The sequence below is a fragment of the Tetrao urogallus genome (assembly GCF_951394365.1).
Source record: "Tetrao urogallus genome assembly, chromosome: 22".
Taxonomy (NCBI): domain Eukaryota; kingdom Metazoa; phylum Chordata; class Aves; order Galliformes; family Phasianidae; genus Tetrao; species Tetrao urogallus.
Window position 1 is genome coordinate 3,678,944 of NC_136835.1, and position 15,171 is coordinate 3,694,114.

Genomic DNA, 15,171 nt, shown 5'->3' on the forward strand with positions numbered 1-15,171 from the left:
AATTATTACTAAAGCAAGAAAGCATGCAAAACTGCAAACATTTTGACCCTGTTAATTGCTGAGTAGCTGTGAATAAGTATTAAAATCTTGCTTACTGGATTAAATATTCCACTGGAAATCAAGCTCAGTGTATGGGACAAAACTTCTTTGGGATGGCCTGCAAAGGACTGCTCATCTGCTTGCTGCATTTGGAGAGGAATGGAAGTACTTCTAGAGGATGGGATGTGGGTGGGATTTAAGGGTAAAACACTTTCTGTTCTTACCATCTTTTCCTTATGTGAGAAATGAAGCAGGAAAGATCGCCCCCCCAGTTGCAGTTATTTGCTCTTGGTTAAGATTTAGCAATGATTTTGTGCTTTTGGACACAGGTGTGTGGCCATGCACTGAAAGGGGGTTTTCTGTGAGTTAACAGCTGGTTGATAATGTTCTGTATGTACAGGTGGCAGCAGGTGGCTGGAGTACTTGATTGCAGGTTGCTCCCTATTTGAGTCTCAGATTTAACTCTTTTATTCCCTGCATATTTTTAATTTAAACGGGATGTTTGTGGAAGATGTTCTGATTGTGCTTGGTATATTGGTACCCAAGTGGCCGAAGTTCTGGATGTTGATTTCAAGCTTTGCTCAAGCTAGTAACTTAAAGGAGAAGCGGAGCACAAAAAAGGCAGTGCTACAAAGTAGGATTTAGGGATTCCTCCCCCTTTTGCTCCTGACATTCTAAGTCTTCCCTTTTTTGACATGTTCAGTTAGGTATGTCCCAGATTCCACAGTTTCTGATGTTCCAGGTTCATGTGAGGTTTATTTTCAAGCAGAACTTTGAGGCAGCTCATGCAAAGCAAAATATTTTGGTTTGGGTCAAGAGAAATATTTTTTTTTTAACCTGAAATCAATGTGTTTTTTAAAGGTTCCAGCTGTTGAGTGAAAATTAAAGCTGTGCCAGATTCATTGGGATATTTTTTTCTGACAGCATGCTTAGAATTCATGCAGCTGAATTGTAGTTGCTCTCCTTAAGTACTTAAGTTCTATCGCTCTCACCTAAAAATCCATCTTAATGCAGTTTCATCCAGGAGCTTTTGAATAATAGGTGATCCAGGGGATCTGAATGGTGAATCACTTGTGGTGTTTGTTCTTACTGATTTGGTTTCATTAGCAGAATTTTGCAAGGCTGGTCCCAATGCTGCTGTTCCTCCCAGTGCATGATCCCTGTTTTTTGCCTCCTTAGCATACTCGAATCTTCCACATAGCATGTATGTTTATCCTGGTCTGAATCTGTCCTGCACATTGTCTTTGTGGTGTCTTTGTTCCTGGACCTTGAGACCGTTCATCACCCACTGTGCCATTTTGGAAGCAGCATCGCCCTACAGCGGCTCCCTTTTGTCAGCTTACACCCACATGGATCTGAGCTAGAAAACCAGCCAGCCTCGCAGTTCTGGTGCCACTTGCTGCCACTGCCTCTGAAGCTTCTCCTCAGTCCCTCTCCTTCGCTGCCCTTTCTGTGAGCAATTAATGGGGACAACAAATCCTCACCTTGCAAAAAGGCTGTGCAAGCCTGAGTGTGCTTGCTCCCTCCCTGCACAGGGTGGGCTGTCCAAGCAGGAAGGTGGGACGAGGGGAAAGCCTGTCCAATTGGCTTCTACAGAAAGTTACTATTCCTTTGTACCCTTGTCATTCGGTTGATTTGCAGCAGCAGCATATTTGGTAATATAAACCCTGTCCATTGGGATTATGAGTGCGGTGATGCTTGGAGCAGCTGCCTGCACATGTCTTATCTGCTACAGAAAAAGAACATGCTGCTGCTCCTCCTCCTCCTGATATTATCTAGTATCATTTCTTCCCTCCTTCTTTGTCTCTCTCTGACCTCCTCACAGCTCCACGTCGCTCCATACTTGCTTCGTCTCTTAAGAAGACCACAGCTGAGTTTTCCAGCACAGCACCAGGAGAGTTTATGAACCAACTTTAGGCAAAGAGGACAGAAAGCAAAAAAGGAGGGGAGAGGGGGGGAGGGAGGGAATCTGAAAGTGAGCCAAGCTTTTGCAAGCAAGTCCTGGTGCTAAACCTGCTGCTTTCAGAGACCAGGAGGGGAAGAACCTTGTTTGGTGGAGAGGGGAAGGACAAAAGAAACTTGAAACTGGCTTTCCTTGTGGCATGTCGGTCCTGAACAACCCCCCCTCCCCACCCCCTGCTCGTTAAATGAAAGCACCTGAGGAACACGAGATTGCCTGCGTGAGAGGGAGGGCTGGTGCTGGACTGGGTGAGGGAGCAGAAAGGCGACTTGTGGCTTTGTGGTGTGGCTTACACTGAGATCAGAGCTAGCGTGCCTGGGGGTGGGAGCAGAAGGAGAAAGGGCACCTGATGCCAGCTGCCAATATGACAGAAACCCTGCAGCTCCCTGCCCTGCAAGTCCCAGAGCAGCAGGTGGTGGAGGGCAGCCGTGCCTGGTCCAGCTCATCCACCCCCACCCTGCGCAGGAAGCGCTTCAAGATGAGGCGGATGAAGAATGTGCAGGAGCAGAGCCTGGAGGCCGGCAGTTATCAGGATTCTCCTTCCTCCAGCAAGGAATACCTGCAGCTCCCATCCATTGAGATCACTCCCTCCAGTGATGAGGACACTCCCTGGTCCAACTGTTCCACACCCAGTGCCTCCCCGCGCCGCAAGCGCTTCCTTCTGCGGAAGTGGCTGCGTGTCAGAGAGAAGAAGGAGTGCAGTGAGAGCAGGTAGGTTGGTGGCCGTCTCCCTTCCCTGCTCCCCAAACAGCCCCTGGCAGTGGGTAGGGCCTGCTGAGCTTTTGGTGTGGATCTCCAGAGCACTTTGTCCTCACCCAGTGGTTGGAATGGGTAATACGATGGGTTGGGCTTGGTGATGGTGGATCAGATGGTACTGTTGTATGCCCAAACAGTGGGGCATGTTGAAAATGACATTGCGGTGCTTTATTGTGGCCTTCCCTGTATCTTTTCTAGACAGTGCAGGTCAAGTGAAAAGAACTCGTCTGAGTGGGGGAAATTGTGCTTAAAGATTGGGTGGTGGGACTGACTGCTGCGGGGTGTCCTGCGGAGACCTTCAGGAGAAAGGACAGTGAATCTCAGCTGGGATTACCTGGACAGGGAGTGGTGATGCTGAACCCTTGCTGGTGTGGGTTTTCTTGTTGTTGGGTTGTTTCTGTGATGATGGGTCAAATCTTTCCCCTGAGATTGTTTCTGGAGCTCTTCATTCACTTGCTGGCATTGGGTCAGGGAGGGGAGGATGGACACCGTGGATATGTGTGTCAAGATGTCTGAATTCAACTCCTGGCTTCTTTCCAGACCTGAAAGTTACTCTGTTCTTTGGCTCAAAAGCAGGGGACGGATCATTCCAAGACTCCCAAGGGCTTGTCAGTGCAGCAGAATGGATGCCCAGTGAGTTACTGCATAGACATGAAGAAGGAGATTTACCTTATCGAACTGTGCAGGTGTGGTTGGTGCCTGTATCATGCAGTGTCGTTCACTCTGCTTTTAGTGTCTGAGGGGAACAATGTACCTGTCATGAAGGGCCTGAAAAATACAGCATGCTTTCTCTGCAGGAAGTTAGCACTTCATTAATCTTCATGCTAGCTTAGTGTGGGCTAACTTGTCTTTCCCTTCAGCCTATGGCTTTATGCCTGAATGTAGGGACTGTTTTCCCCTCTGAGCATGCAGTAACTCTTCTTGCAGAAATTCCCTTTGGCAAGCTCTGGCTTCCAGTCATTTCTTTTTTTAAATTTCAGGGAAGTGAACTCATGCCATAAAACCTCAATAATCCCTCTCAGAAGAGTAGCCTTGGAAAACATTTCTTGGCTGAGGAATATTACTGACTTCTTTCACCTACCTGTGGTGATGTAGGGAGTGATACAGGTGATGGTGTTGGGAAGATGGGAAGGGCAATGCATGGGGTGGATGCTGAAGTGTCAGATTCACAAAATTAAGTTCTGAATTTCACCTGAGAACAGCTTTTCAGTTCTGAACTTCACCTAAGGACTTGAACTGGGGCTTAGCAATAGTGAGTGATTGAGGCAGAGGTGAGATAGGGTTCTTTGTATATGTGTTCAGGAAATAAAAAATAATAATAAAAAAAAAGTAAAAAAGCAGTAAATCTGTGTACACGTGGTATTTGCATGGCTGTGCTGAGCGACTCCTTACTCATCTTCTTAAAGGCATCTGTGCCTTAACCTTGGTTATGTTTTTGAAGTGCCGACTGGAAAAAAGCCATCAGTTGATGGATTAGTTGGCATTAGCATACCAATGCCAGCATGGCACCTCCTTCTTTCAAATGTGGCAGGCTTCAAATCTGCCCCTTTACAATGGAAAACACATATGTTTTCAAATGGTATTTTTCCCTTTCCAGTCCAGAGGGGAAAAACCTGACATGGTTTTGGTCACTGTGCACTGAGCCACTGGATTCCTAATAACTCAGCTCTTTCTTGCTGCTGTTTCAGAGTGTGTTTTTTTTCTTTGCAACAGGTACTGGTTGTCACTTCACTGTTTAAATGCAGAAAGGAATACTGTGCAGCAATTAATTATTATAATCTTGGAATCCAGCAGCCTGTACCCCATCACATGGCCGGATTTCCGCAGGGCTCTCCAGAGAGAGCTGCTAGCTGAGAGCAAGCTGTGCTCCAGCTGATGTGTTGCACTGATGCACGCACTGCTCACAGCCCTGAGCCACAGCAGCAGCTCTGACCGTGAGCATCTGAGTGAATAAACTCCATTCTATAAAATATTTTAGGACACCGGGTAGTTTTTAGTAGCCTGTATAATTTTTATGGTTGTTTACTGACTGCAAACTGGTGGTTGATAGTGAGAGTCAACGAGCAGCTGTTTGTTAAACAGAAGGGAGTGTATGTAGGAGCCCAGCACTGCCTACACCACTGAAACAGTGGGAAGAAGCTGTTTTCTGACAGGGCTTTTCCTGTGGCTGATGACATGACCTGAAAACATGATGGTCCAGACAGCAGGATTACTCCAAGGGGCCTGTATGGGTAACTGAATGATTCCTTAAGTGATGCAGGAAGCTTCTCACCAGTGCTCCCTGTCTGTTGTTTGTCATCCTGGTAGAGAGAACATCTTGCAAGTGGTTTAAAACTGTTTTTGGTCTCAAGATTTGAATGAAGTGGGTTCTGTTCCACCAGAGCATCTGTTTCTAAGATGGTGGAAAGAAAAAATATTTTGGACTTATGGAAATTGTCCAGGCAGCCAAGCTTGCTCTGTGGGAAGTAAAGGAATGGTGAGATGGAGGAGCAGTGGAAGTGGGCTCTGCAGATTTAACCATTAAGAGACATGGTTCATCTTTACTTATTGCTTGAGAAGGTGCTGAAGAGTTTTAGATGATGTTTGGAGCCTCAGTGTTGGTGTGGGGTTTGAGAAACAACTTTATGAATTCTAGTTGTAACATTGCAGTGCCTCGGAATGAAATGAGAAGCTGTTTGCTGATTTCCTAAGACCTTTAACCACTTCTAGTATAAAATTGCAATGTCTGTGTATAAAGCTTTCCCCTTATATTACTTCTCAATGCTGTTCAGTCTCCTTATAATCATGTTTAATATCACAGCAGCAATTTGTTGTTCCACCGTCTCGGAGGAACACTCATCTTAAAAGCAGGTCAGTTTGCAATGGACTGAAGTATAATAATAAAACAATAGCTCTGCATTTCAGCCACTCTGTACTTCTTAGGGAATTCTATAGCTGTACTTTATAGTATTCAGAATGTTTAAATGACTTTCTCTTCATGTGAAGGGCTCCCAAACTTGAATGGAAAACTTCCATGCCAAACCCTGTTGCAATGAAGTAGGTGAGAGGGGAAGGAACTGAATTTTGTTGTTTTTTCCTCTCCCACACTGAGTTTCTTGAATTTCTTGTCTTGAGCATTGGCCAGTGACAAGAGGGCAAGATGTCACAATACCTCTATTCCATTAAACTTTAAACCTTGATCTGAGGGACTTCTTGAGCTGAGTGAATGAGCATGGAAGGGTCAAAGGTACATCTTGTATGACTGTAGTAAACCTTCAGCAGGGACTGCCAGCATTGCAGGAGTGGTAGTTGGGCTGTGCTATATTGGACTTCTCTTTCTGGTAAGTACCATTGCCTGCTTAATAGAAATGGATGTGGCAAAGGTTTGTGGTAAGATTTTCATTTGTGACTAATTAAGACGCTATGGATGTGATCCTGCCATGAATTTAATTTCAAAAGGGTGATGATACTTCCTAGGAGTTTAGAGCGGAATTCTGTCTTTTCTTGCACTCTTTCCAATGTATGTAGTTTAGTCAGCCATAGTTAAGCTCAGAAGTACAGGGAAGAGGTTTTCTTTCTGATTTAGGATATATTGTTGTCACCCAGCTGGATGCTAAAAGATGTAAACAATTTTGTTGTTACTCAAATAGACCCCTGGGTGCTCCATTCACCATGCAGTTGAGAGCAGAGCTCTTGGTGTGAGATGGGAGACCCAAAGAGCAACCATAGATACAGAGGGCCTAAAGAGCTGTCTGTGTATCTCAACATCCTTGCAAGAATCTTTCGAGTGACAGATAAGGGTGCAGTGTTGGACTTAATGAGTACAGAATGGGGAATTCTGTGGGAATTTTATGGATATTTGTATGTGAAATGTGTATAATGAGGGCCATTGAACTCTGAGGTGTGCTTTGTGGAGAGATCCCCATGCACCCAGTGCTGTAATAACCCAGTGTTGGCTTTCTAAAAAACTACCCCTTGGTTTAGACAACGTTCTTGGTTATGGTTCTTGGTAAGAAGCTGTTTCATAGCTTGAAGCCAATAAAGAGTTCTTGTTCTTGAGTTGTCCTTTCTGCTATGAGATGCAAGGGAAAAGAAGAATGATGGAGTATGTGGGTGTGGGAACAGCAAGTGCAGTCTCTCCCCTCTTGCTGTGTGCCATAATGTTTACCTGCCTTGGCTCTGATACAAAAACCACATTGTGTGCAGTGGGGAAACAAGAAAAGAGCTCTTTGTGGGATTAAGAGGTTGTGTATAGATGTGATGCTCCCCCCACCATACGGATGGAAATGCATGCATTTGTGTGTATGTAAGCACCCAGTTTAAACCTCCAGCCAAACATCACAAATTTGGGTAACCTTTTTATCCCAAGTCCAATCTCAAAGACCAATTTCTGCTCAAGGATTTCACAAATGATTGGTTTTTCTTGTTGTTCTTTCTACCTTAAGAATAAATGATTTTTTTCACTGTGTGGAAGCGGACAGGTTTGAGGGGTTTAGATTCCTAAAATCAGTAGGGGGGCTCGTTGAGCCACTTATTGTACAGAATTGCTGAAGAAATGCTGTCTAATACCAGAGCATGTAGTTATTGGTGGCAGATGATGCATTTTCTAGCTCCTGGTGTCAGGGAAAAGCACCGGGTCCTGGGTGGCACTGCACAGTTTGTGGTAGGGCTGTGCTGCCCTGGCTCACAGGTGGGTTCTCAAGTTTGGCAGAGGAAATCTAGCCCAGGGACAACTGCTCTTTGTGCTGCAGCCTGTTGTCTGAAGGCAGAATCAGACCCTCTTCAGGGCTTGGAAGGGAAGCTTTGATAAGAAACAAGCTATAGAAATGAGCAGCAGGAGCTCTGAGGCCTTGGTGCTAGTGGGGGTTGCTAGTAGAGAATCAGACCAACTCCATACAGTGCTGTTACAAAAACTAATAACACCAAAAAAAAGCAAATCCACAAAGCACTACAGAAACCCCCGACCCGTTTACAGGGGAAGAGTGACATCTTGTGGGCTCAACTTGCAGTTCTCCACCAAAACGCAGCGGTCACTTCGCCCTGAGCTGGGGCTCCCTTCCACGGCTGCCTTGCTGCCCAGACATGGGCACACAGCTCACAGGGGCTGTGAACACACAGCAGGCTGGTAGTTGAACGTTAGGCTGTATGAAACCATTCTCGGGTGGTGTGATGAAACATGCAGTGTTACTTCTGCATCTCCAGAAGTACTTAGGGAAGCTTTACTAGATGAGATGAAGAGGCTTTAAACCACTCGTGCCTGTTGTACATCAGATAGGAACTTCCTTGGTTTCTCTTTGCAACCCCAGTGAGATGAAGGATGAACCTTGCGGTGTTTTTGGTCTAGCTGTAAAACTTGAAGTGTCTAATGGGGAAATCTGTCTTAATTCTTGTCTTCTATTGCAGCAGCCAGCAGAGCAGCCAGCAGAGCAGCCATGATGACGACTCGTCCCGATTCTTGAGCCCTCACACACGTGACGACAGGTAGGGCTGGCAGCAGCTGAACTGCAGAGGGTTTCTGCAACCAATCCTGATGGGCCAGGCTGGTTGAGACCTCGCTTAAGTTTGTTCTTGGAGTTATCTAGCAAAAAAAAAAAAAGTCACTTGCATTTTTAAATGTGATTTAACAGGTCTTAGCGATGTCTGAAAAGATGCATTTTCATGTTGTTAATAGCAGAACGTGTGAGACAAATGCATCGCAAGCAGCTCTGATCCTTGAAAATGCACAGGTGAAATTTCATATGTAATTCTTCAGCATAACGTGAACGTTGGCTGTTTTATTCTACTTGTGATGTGTTGGGACAGTTCTTGGGTATTTTTTGCAATGAGGGCAGTGAGGCACTGGCACAGGTTGCCCAGAGCAGCAGTGATGTCCCATCCCTGCAACAGCTAAGGTCAGGCTGGATGGGGCTCTGAGCACTTTGAGGGTCCCTTCCAACTCGAACAGTTCTGTGATCTGAGCTCATTTGTAGCAGCTGTGATGTTCAAGAAGAAAAGTTTCTTGTGCTTAGGGTTGATTTATGACTGCTTTAAGCTGCAGCACTGGCACGGAAGCTGTTGAAAAATGAATGCTTATTTTGGTGTGTGATTTATTATTGTTACTCTGCCCAGAGCCCTATGATTAAGGGTTTTGCTGTATCTTGTAGTTCATCTTGTGAGCCTGAAAGTGCTTCGTTTCCTTCTGTGCCCTGAGCCTTTCTGTCCTGGGTTGGCTCCTGCAGGTTCTTTTCCCTAATAACACCCTGGTCTAGGTTCTAGATTCTACTATTTTTTTATGCTGTGACTGTGTTGCATTTTTCTTTAATGTTGCCATTGTGGATCACAGCAAAACTGACTGGAGTGCATGTGCTGGGAGTTGGGGAGAGGTGCCTTTCTGCTGCTGCGTAGTGCTTCATGAGAAGCATCTGAATGTGGCTTGTGCTCGATGTGTGCAGTCAGAAGAGCTGTGCTCCTGCTCTGTTACTCAGTTACCCACCCAAGCTATCCTTGAGGCCAAAGGCCCTTTTTTTCTGACTGCAGCAGGGCAAACTCTTTGTGAACTCAGATTCCCCACTGATGTCAAAGACCAATGGATTGAGTAAGGACTGAGTATCAGCTAAGGAAGCATCTGAGGAATCTCTCACTTGAGAGAACATCCCAACCCTGGAGAGCTAATTAATATCCCAGCAGAATTTGACTCTGAATTAGTACTTGGTAGTCATGGCTAACCTTCTCCTCCATATGCTTCCCTCCAATTATCAGTCTCTCTGGTGCTCTGGAGCCTGGCATAATTGACTGGTGGGTAGCAGTGTTTGCAACTGGTAAATAAAGAATCTGACAGCAAAGCAGATGGATACCTAGATTATACCTGGGCTTTCTATATAATATTGCATGTTGCTGTACTAACTGGTCTGGGATTTCATAGGGTTAGTAGAGTTAGGCTTCCTTAACACTCAGATGGGGGTTTTCTGGGCATGGAAAGAAGAGGCACTTCCAAATCGTTCCCAGGTTTCATATGTAGATTAAACCAGAACCCTTAGCCTGGTGTTGAGAGCATCTTTGTGGCTGGAGGAGATGCGCGTTTGATGGAGCGCTGCCAGATATCAGACCAGAGTGATGGTGAGCCTACAACGTTCTTGCAGCCTGGGTTTAATTTCAAGTCAGTTTTGCTTTCACAGAAGAATACTGATCCTAAAATGACCCATATGGCTACACTTCACAAAGTAACAGCTTCACTGCTGCTGCCTCCCTTTGGATAGCAGAGGCTCTTGCTCAAGTCACTTGCTAAAGATATCTCAAAATCATTTGTAGTTTCTTGTAAAATGCGAAGCTGGATGTGAATTCAGCTAGCAAAACTATCAAGAGCTTGCTACCTATTATTCCTATTAGCAAAGTTGAAGGTTGTTTCTGAAGCACTGTGAATGTACTAGACTCTTTAAGGTGCTGGTCTTGAACACTAACAAAGGTCCTCCATCCATGAGCTTTCACCTCTTCTCTGTGTTACACTGGTGAAGGCCTACAGGCAGCTGTGTCTGCTTGTTTAATTGATGATATAGGAGCTCTAACTAAAAATAACTAAGAGGTTTCATAAGTCCTGTAAGTGTTGACAAAAGCTGAAGAGAAGGGCAGAAGAGGGAAGAACAAGAAGTCTTGTAGTGCGCACCTTCTCTTGGCATGCTGCCTCTGCATCACAGGCAGGTGCACTGCAAGGAGCAGAGAGAGAGCATCCACAAGAGTTTGCCTGGAAAAGGGCTGAAAGAAGCTACTCCAGCCAGAATGAAAGGATGCTGAGTTGCTATGTGGACTGTGGGATTTAAAATAAAAATGGAGAGAAATGCATAGGTGAAGATAACTGATATGTGGACTAGGCATAAGCAAGATCTTAGCCTGCATGCTCTTACTGTGAATTATGGTACCAGGGAATGCTGCTCATGGAGTTAACTGCTCAGTGATGGGATTCCAAGGATCGTGCTCCAATCCCTGGGCTCTTCCAGAGAAGACTCAGTGTTTGCTCTGCTGGCAGATGCGCTCAGTGTCGGCTAATGGCTCCATTTCTTGAGTTGTGAGCAGTCTGTCAGCTGGTGAATTGTGAAGTACAGCCATGGTCCAGAACCCACACCCTGAAAAGGTGTCCTGCAGCACAGCAGTGAGGCAGGTCTGTCACCTGCACGTGTCTTCTCTGAGGAAAAAGCTTTCCTTCTGCAAAATCATGTAAGTTATGTGCATCATGTCTGGTTGCTAATGCTGGGAGGGAGCCTGTACAGATTTGATTTTTATGGTAAATATGTGGGTATTTTCTGGAGTTATGGAAGGGAAAAGTGAAGCTAGGAAGACTTAGTTTTTGCCTGAGCTTGGAGCTCAACTCCCTGCTCTCTGATCCTGGGTGAGTTTGGATGAATCATTTCAGTGATGCTGCCTATGAAATAAGGAGGAAGATTTTCTTACCTCACAGGAGATGGATAAGAGATGTTGGATTAAGCTGGTGGGTTGCTGAGGTACTGAAGCACCACAACCATAGGAGTACGAAGTGGTAGAGCTGAGTTGATGTCCAAATAGTTGTTCCCACGAGCAACTTAAAGTAATTTGGAGTGGGTAAGGTTGGGATGGAGACAGCTGGAGACCTTGATGTATACATACACATATCCTTGTCTTGTGACAATGATTAGGGAACTATGTGAGTTGCCTTGAGCTCTGGATTAAGTCTAAGGTCATGAGCCTGCTTGTGCTTGAACCAAGGACTTGTTCTTCCTTGTGGCATTGAGGTGCCTATCAGTTTTAGGGCGCAGAGATACTTTAATGAAGAGTTTCAGCTACTGAGCTGGGGGGGAAATCAGTCCTCAACCTTGTATGTAATCTAAGGGGAGAAAATGCTAAAGTGGAGGCATAAATGTGGGAGGTATGGGGATGGAGAACAATAGGGCACAGATGTGGGAGAAAAGAAGCAGTACACCTCTTACGGGCCTTATTAATAAAAATGGAAGAAATGAGAAAAGCTACTTCTAAAATGCCCTGGATTTTTATGCCCTGCGTCTTAATTAGCCCCCTACTCTGTGCAGTAACTTATTCTGGTAATTCTGGGGCTGTGGGGCTTGTTTTACCTTTGCATAATTTAATAAGAGTTTCCTCAATGGATCAAAATTGAGGACTTGCAGAAGGATTAGAGAACAGCTTAAGAATGAGACAAGCTGAAGAAATTCTGCCATTTGAGTTTGCAGGAAGTTGTGCAGAGATTGGAGGGAGGACAGACATCTTTTGTTAGTTGACATCCATTAACTCTGCTGAGTCAGTTGGACTTGATGTTAAATGGACTAACTTTGTAGAAGCTTAACCAGAATGGCACAAAGCTCCTTTGTCACACAGGAAAGATGGTTAACATTTAGTCAGAGCTCATGTCCTCCCTGAACCCTCCTCCTCACCTCCTTGCTGCTGATAGCTGGGCCCAGCACTGATTCTGAGCTGCAGAAGACAAGAAGAGCAGTGTAAGAGCAGCTCTCCTCCACTTGGGCTGCCAGATTTGCTGCTGTCAGCAGAGCTATTGTGAATGGAAATAGCAGCTGCCCTGTTCCTCATGCGCCAGCATTGTTCCTTCCTTTGAAGATGGGCTGTTGTTAATTACAGTGTGCTTGAAGCTGCTCTGGTGGATAAGGCAGGCTGCTACCAAGCAGATGGAATAAGATGAATTTCTTCTTTCTGTGTTTAGCTGAGAAGCCGCTTTTGCACCTGGGTGCCAGCTCAGTGGTTCTGCCCTGTAGAGGGGTAAGCAGTTTGGGAGGAAAGCTTTCATCCCTTTTCCCTGAAATCCTGGTGTTCTGCCAGTGAAGATAAGGATGTGTTTTGTTTTCCATTCTTACTCTCTTAATCTTAAGGAGACTGATCTTGAGAGCACTTTGTGATTTTGAAGCAAGAGGAATCCACCCTATGCTTCCTCCTTCAGGGCAGAGGGATGTGGAAGCACGGGCACCTCCTCTGCCTGCCTGGGGCCAGCAACCAGGAGGAGACCTGAGAGGATGAACTGGCTTTCTTGTGCCCATGTGCTCAGTTGATGCCACTGCTCAGCATGGCAGTATGAAGCTTCGAAGAGTTTAGAGCAATTGGCAAACTTGAGAGCAGGGTGATTTCATGCTTCCTATAGTAATGTAACACATCCTGCCTCTCAGTGTTAGCTGGTGGCTGCTGGTGAGAGGCAATTTGATTGATATCACAGCTTTTGTACAGACAGTAGGTAGAGTACATTCAGAGTCCCAACCATCACTGAAAATAAATCATTCTTAAAATTTGGCCCTCTGTTCCAAGCTGCTGTGGCACAAAGGTATCTGCCTGTTGCCCTTTTGAAAACTCAGTCAGCTCTAAGCTTTTAGCATGAGAGCATCCATGCAGATCAGTAGTGGAACTTCACAAGGAAAGGAGTGATCTTACACCAGATGTAACAGCAGGGTGGAGCAGGATTTGGATCTCGCATCTCAATTTCCTTATCAGTTCTGTCTCTACTGGACTAGTGCTTTATTGTTAGGTAAAACCCTGCTGTGCCTTGCATATCTCTGAATGCAGAGGAGTTCTGACAGACCTCATATGGCTGCGTCACCAACTCGTGATGCTCAGGAACAGGAGGAGGAGGAGAGGTTCTAATGTGTCTCTTCGCCCTTATCTGTGATGCAGGGCAGACTCTTTGCTCTGCTTTTCTGCCAGTTCCCAAGAGCAGAGGGCTCAGTTGTGAAACTGTATTTCACTTGGAGGCCTTCAGCAATGGTCACCCTATCAGCCCTGCATCCTCTGGGAGCATTGGGATATTCAGACTATCACAGCTTGAGGGATGCAGAGGTGGGGGGCAGGCTGGAACCTTTGGCATTGCTGTAAACCATCCCATTTCACAGAGCTCCAGTTCACTAGGCTGTCAGCAGGCTTACATGCAGCATGCTTTCGGCTGCTAAGCCCCTTGCATAGATTCGCCTTGCAACAGAGCACTTACTGTGCCTTAGAGCAATACTGCTATAGAAGCAGCCATCAGAGGGTTTCAGAGGACTTAATTGATTTTAGTCTCTCACAGCCAGAGCTCAGGCTTTTGAGTGCAGGGGAGTGAGGCTTTTTGAGGGAGCTTGACACTTAATTCAGATAGTGGTTGGCCAGGTTCATACAGTGATGCTATATAACCTGAACTAGACTTTTTTACTTCACAACTGGAGGCCAGAAGTTCTTAAGCTATGGAACACATCTCTTCTGTTGTATAGGTAGCTGCATAACCTGGGATACGTCTACATATGTATCCTTCCAATTATATTGCATGTATGCAAAGGTGGGTTATAGGAGTTGCGGCTGTACCAGGGATCTCTTCTTTTCAACACATAAAAATGAAGTGGTGGTAGAAGTACAAGGTTTTCTCAGAGCACTGTGTAGGCATTGCTTCTGTCTCACTGTCAGAGAAACCCACCTTCCTTTGCAGAAAGTGTTTTAACTGAGATCTCATGAGAAACCTCCGTGCATTTGCAAGTCCTGTAGGGAGCTTACTTGGCCCTCCTGTTGCAGAGATAAGATCTGGAAGCATGTTCTTCCTTTGTATTTTGTGGAATGATTGATGGATGAATGCAGTGCAGTAAAACAAAGGTGTTATTTAAAATAAAGGAGGGGAGGAGTGGGCAGAGAGATGATGCATAGCTCTCCAGGTCCCTTCTTCACAGCAGTTCTTCCTTGTGATGAGAAGGAAGCTCAGGAAAAAGCAGTGCTTGAGGTCCCCAGTTGCAGCCAGGGCCCTGATGTGTTGTTTAGGTGTTACCTGCATGGAGCTCCATCTCTAGGTGTACATCGAGACACACAGTTGGTAGAGAGGATGGTACAGAAGAAAGGGAACAGAATGTGTCCTTTAGCTTCTTGGTGGAGAAGCTTGGAGCCAAAAAGCCCCAGATTTGAAGATGTTTCCCTCTTCAAATGCTTCCTGAGAGCTGGAAGTGAAGCTTTTATGTTTCTTAATAAAAGATGAACTTGTGCTGCCCAAAAGAAATCTCAGTGGGAGAGATGACTGTTCTGTTAGTCAACTGTGCTACAGCTGAGCTACAACTGACTATTCAAGTAAGGAGATGGAACTGTTTCTTGTGTCTGAAGGAAGTGCATAACACCTCTTCTGCTGTCCATAGTACAGTGCTTTGTAATTAATGGCAAGGGGTGAGGTGAGAAGGGTGCCTTGAGGTGTCAGTCCCTTCAGCTGCTGCAACTGAAATCTGCTTAGGTTGCTGTTAAGGTCTCAAAGCTCTCAAGCTTTTCCTGAGAGCCTTGAAGATGAGAAATATCTGCTAATTTGTAGTGACTTGTTGGGTGTGCAGTGGGCATGGAAAAGAAGATAACTGCTCAAGAGAATAGCTGGGTTAACTATTCTAGGCTAAGCAGGTTAAAACCCATCTGTTGAGCCAGTAAATGAGCAGGCAGGACTGGCACATATCAGAGGGGAGAAACTGGAAGCTTCTTAAAATTTT

The 15,171-nt window shown here is 45.5% G+C and overlaps 1 protein-coding gene across 7 annotated transcripts in view; it reads left to right on the forward strand.

The window, feature by feature from the left end:
* Positions 1-2,348: 2,348 nt before the first annotated feature.
* The window catches only part of GRAMD1B (GRAM domain containing 1B), a gene marked incomplete at both ends in the record, with an annotated part of 75,952 nt that continues 63,129 nt past the window's right edge, over positions 2,349-15,171 (forward strand). For 5 of the 7 annotated variants that reach the window (XM_079545684.1, XM_079545687.1, XM_079545686.1 and 2 more), the window contains 2 exons: positions 2,349-2,710; positions 8,138-8,215. In XM_079545684.1, the coding sequence (XP_079401810.1) occupies positions 2,349-2,710; positions 8,138-8,215 (440 nt within the window). The remainder of the gene's footprint in view (positions 2,711-8,137; positions 8,216-15,171) is intronic. The other 2 variants (XM_079545689.1, XM_079545690.1) reach the window with 2 other exon arrangements.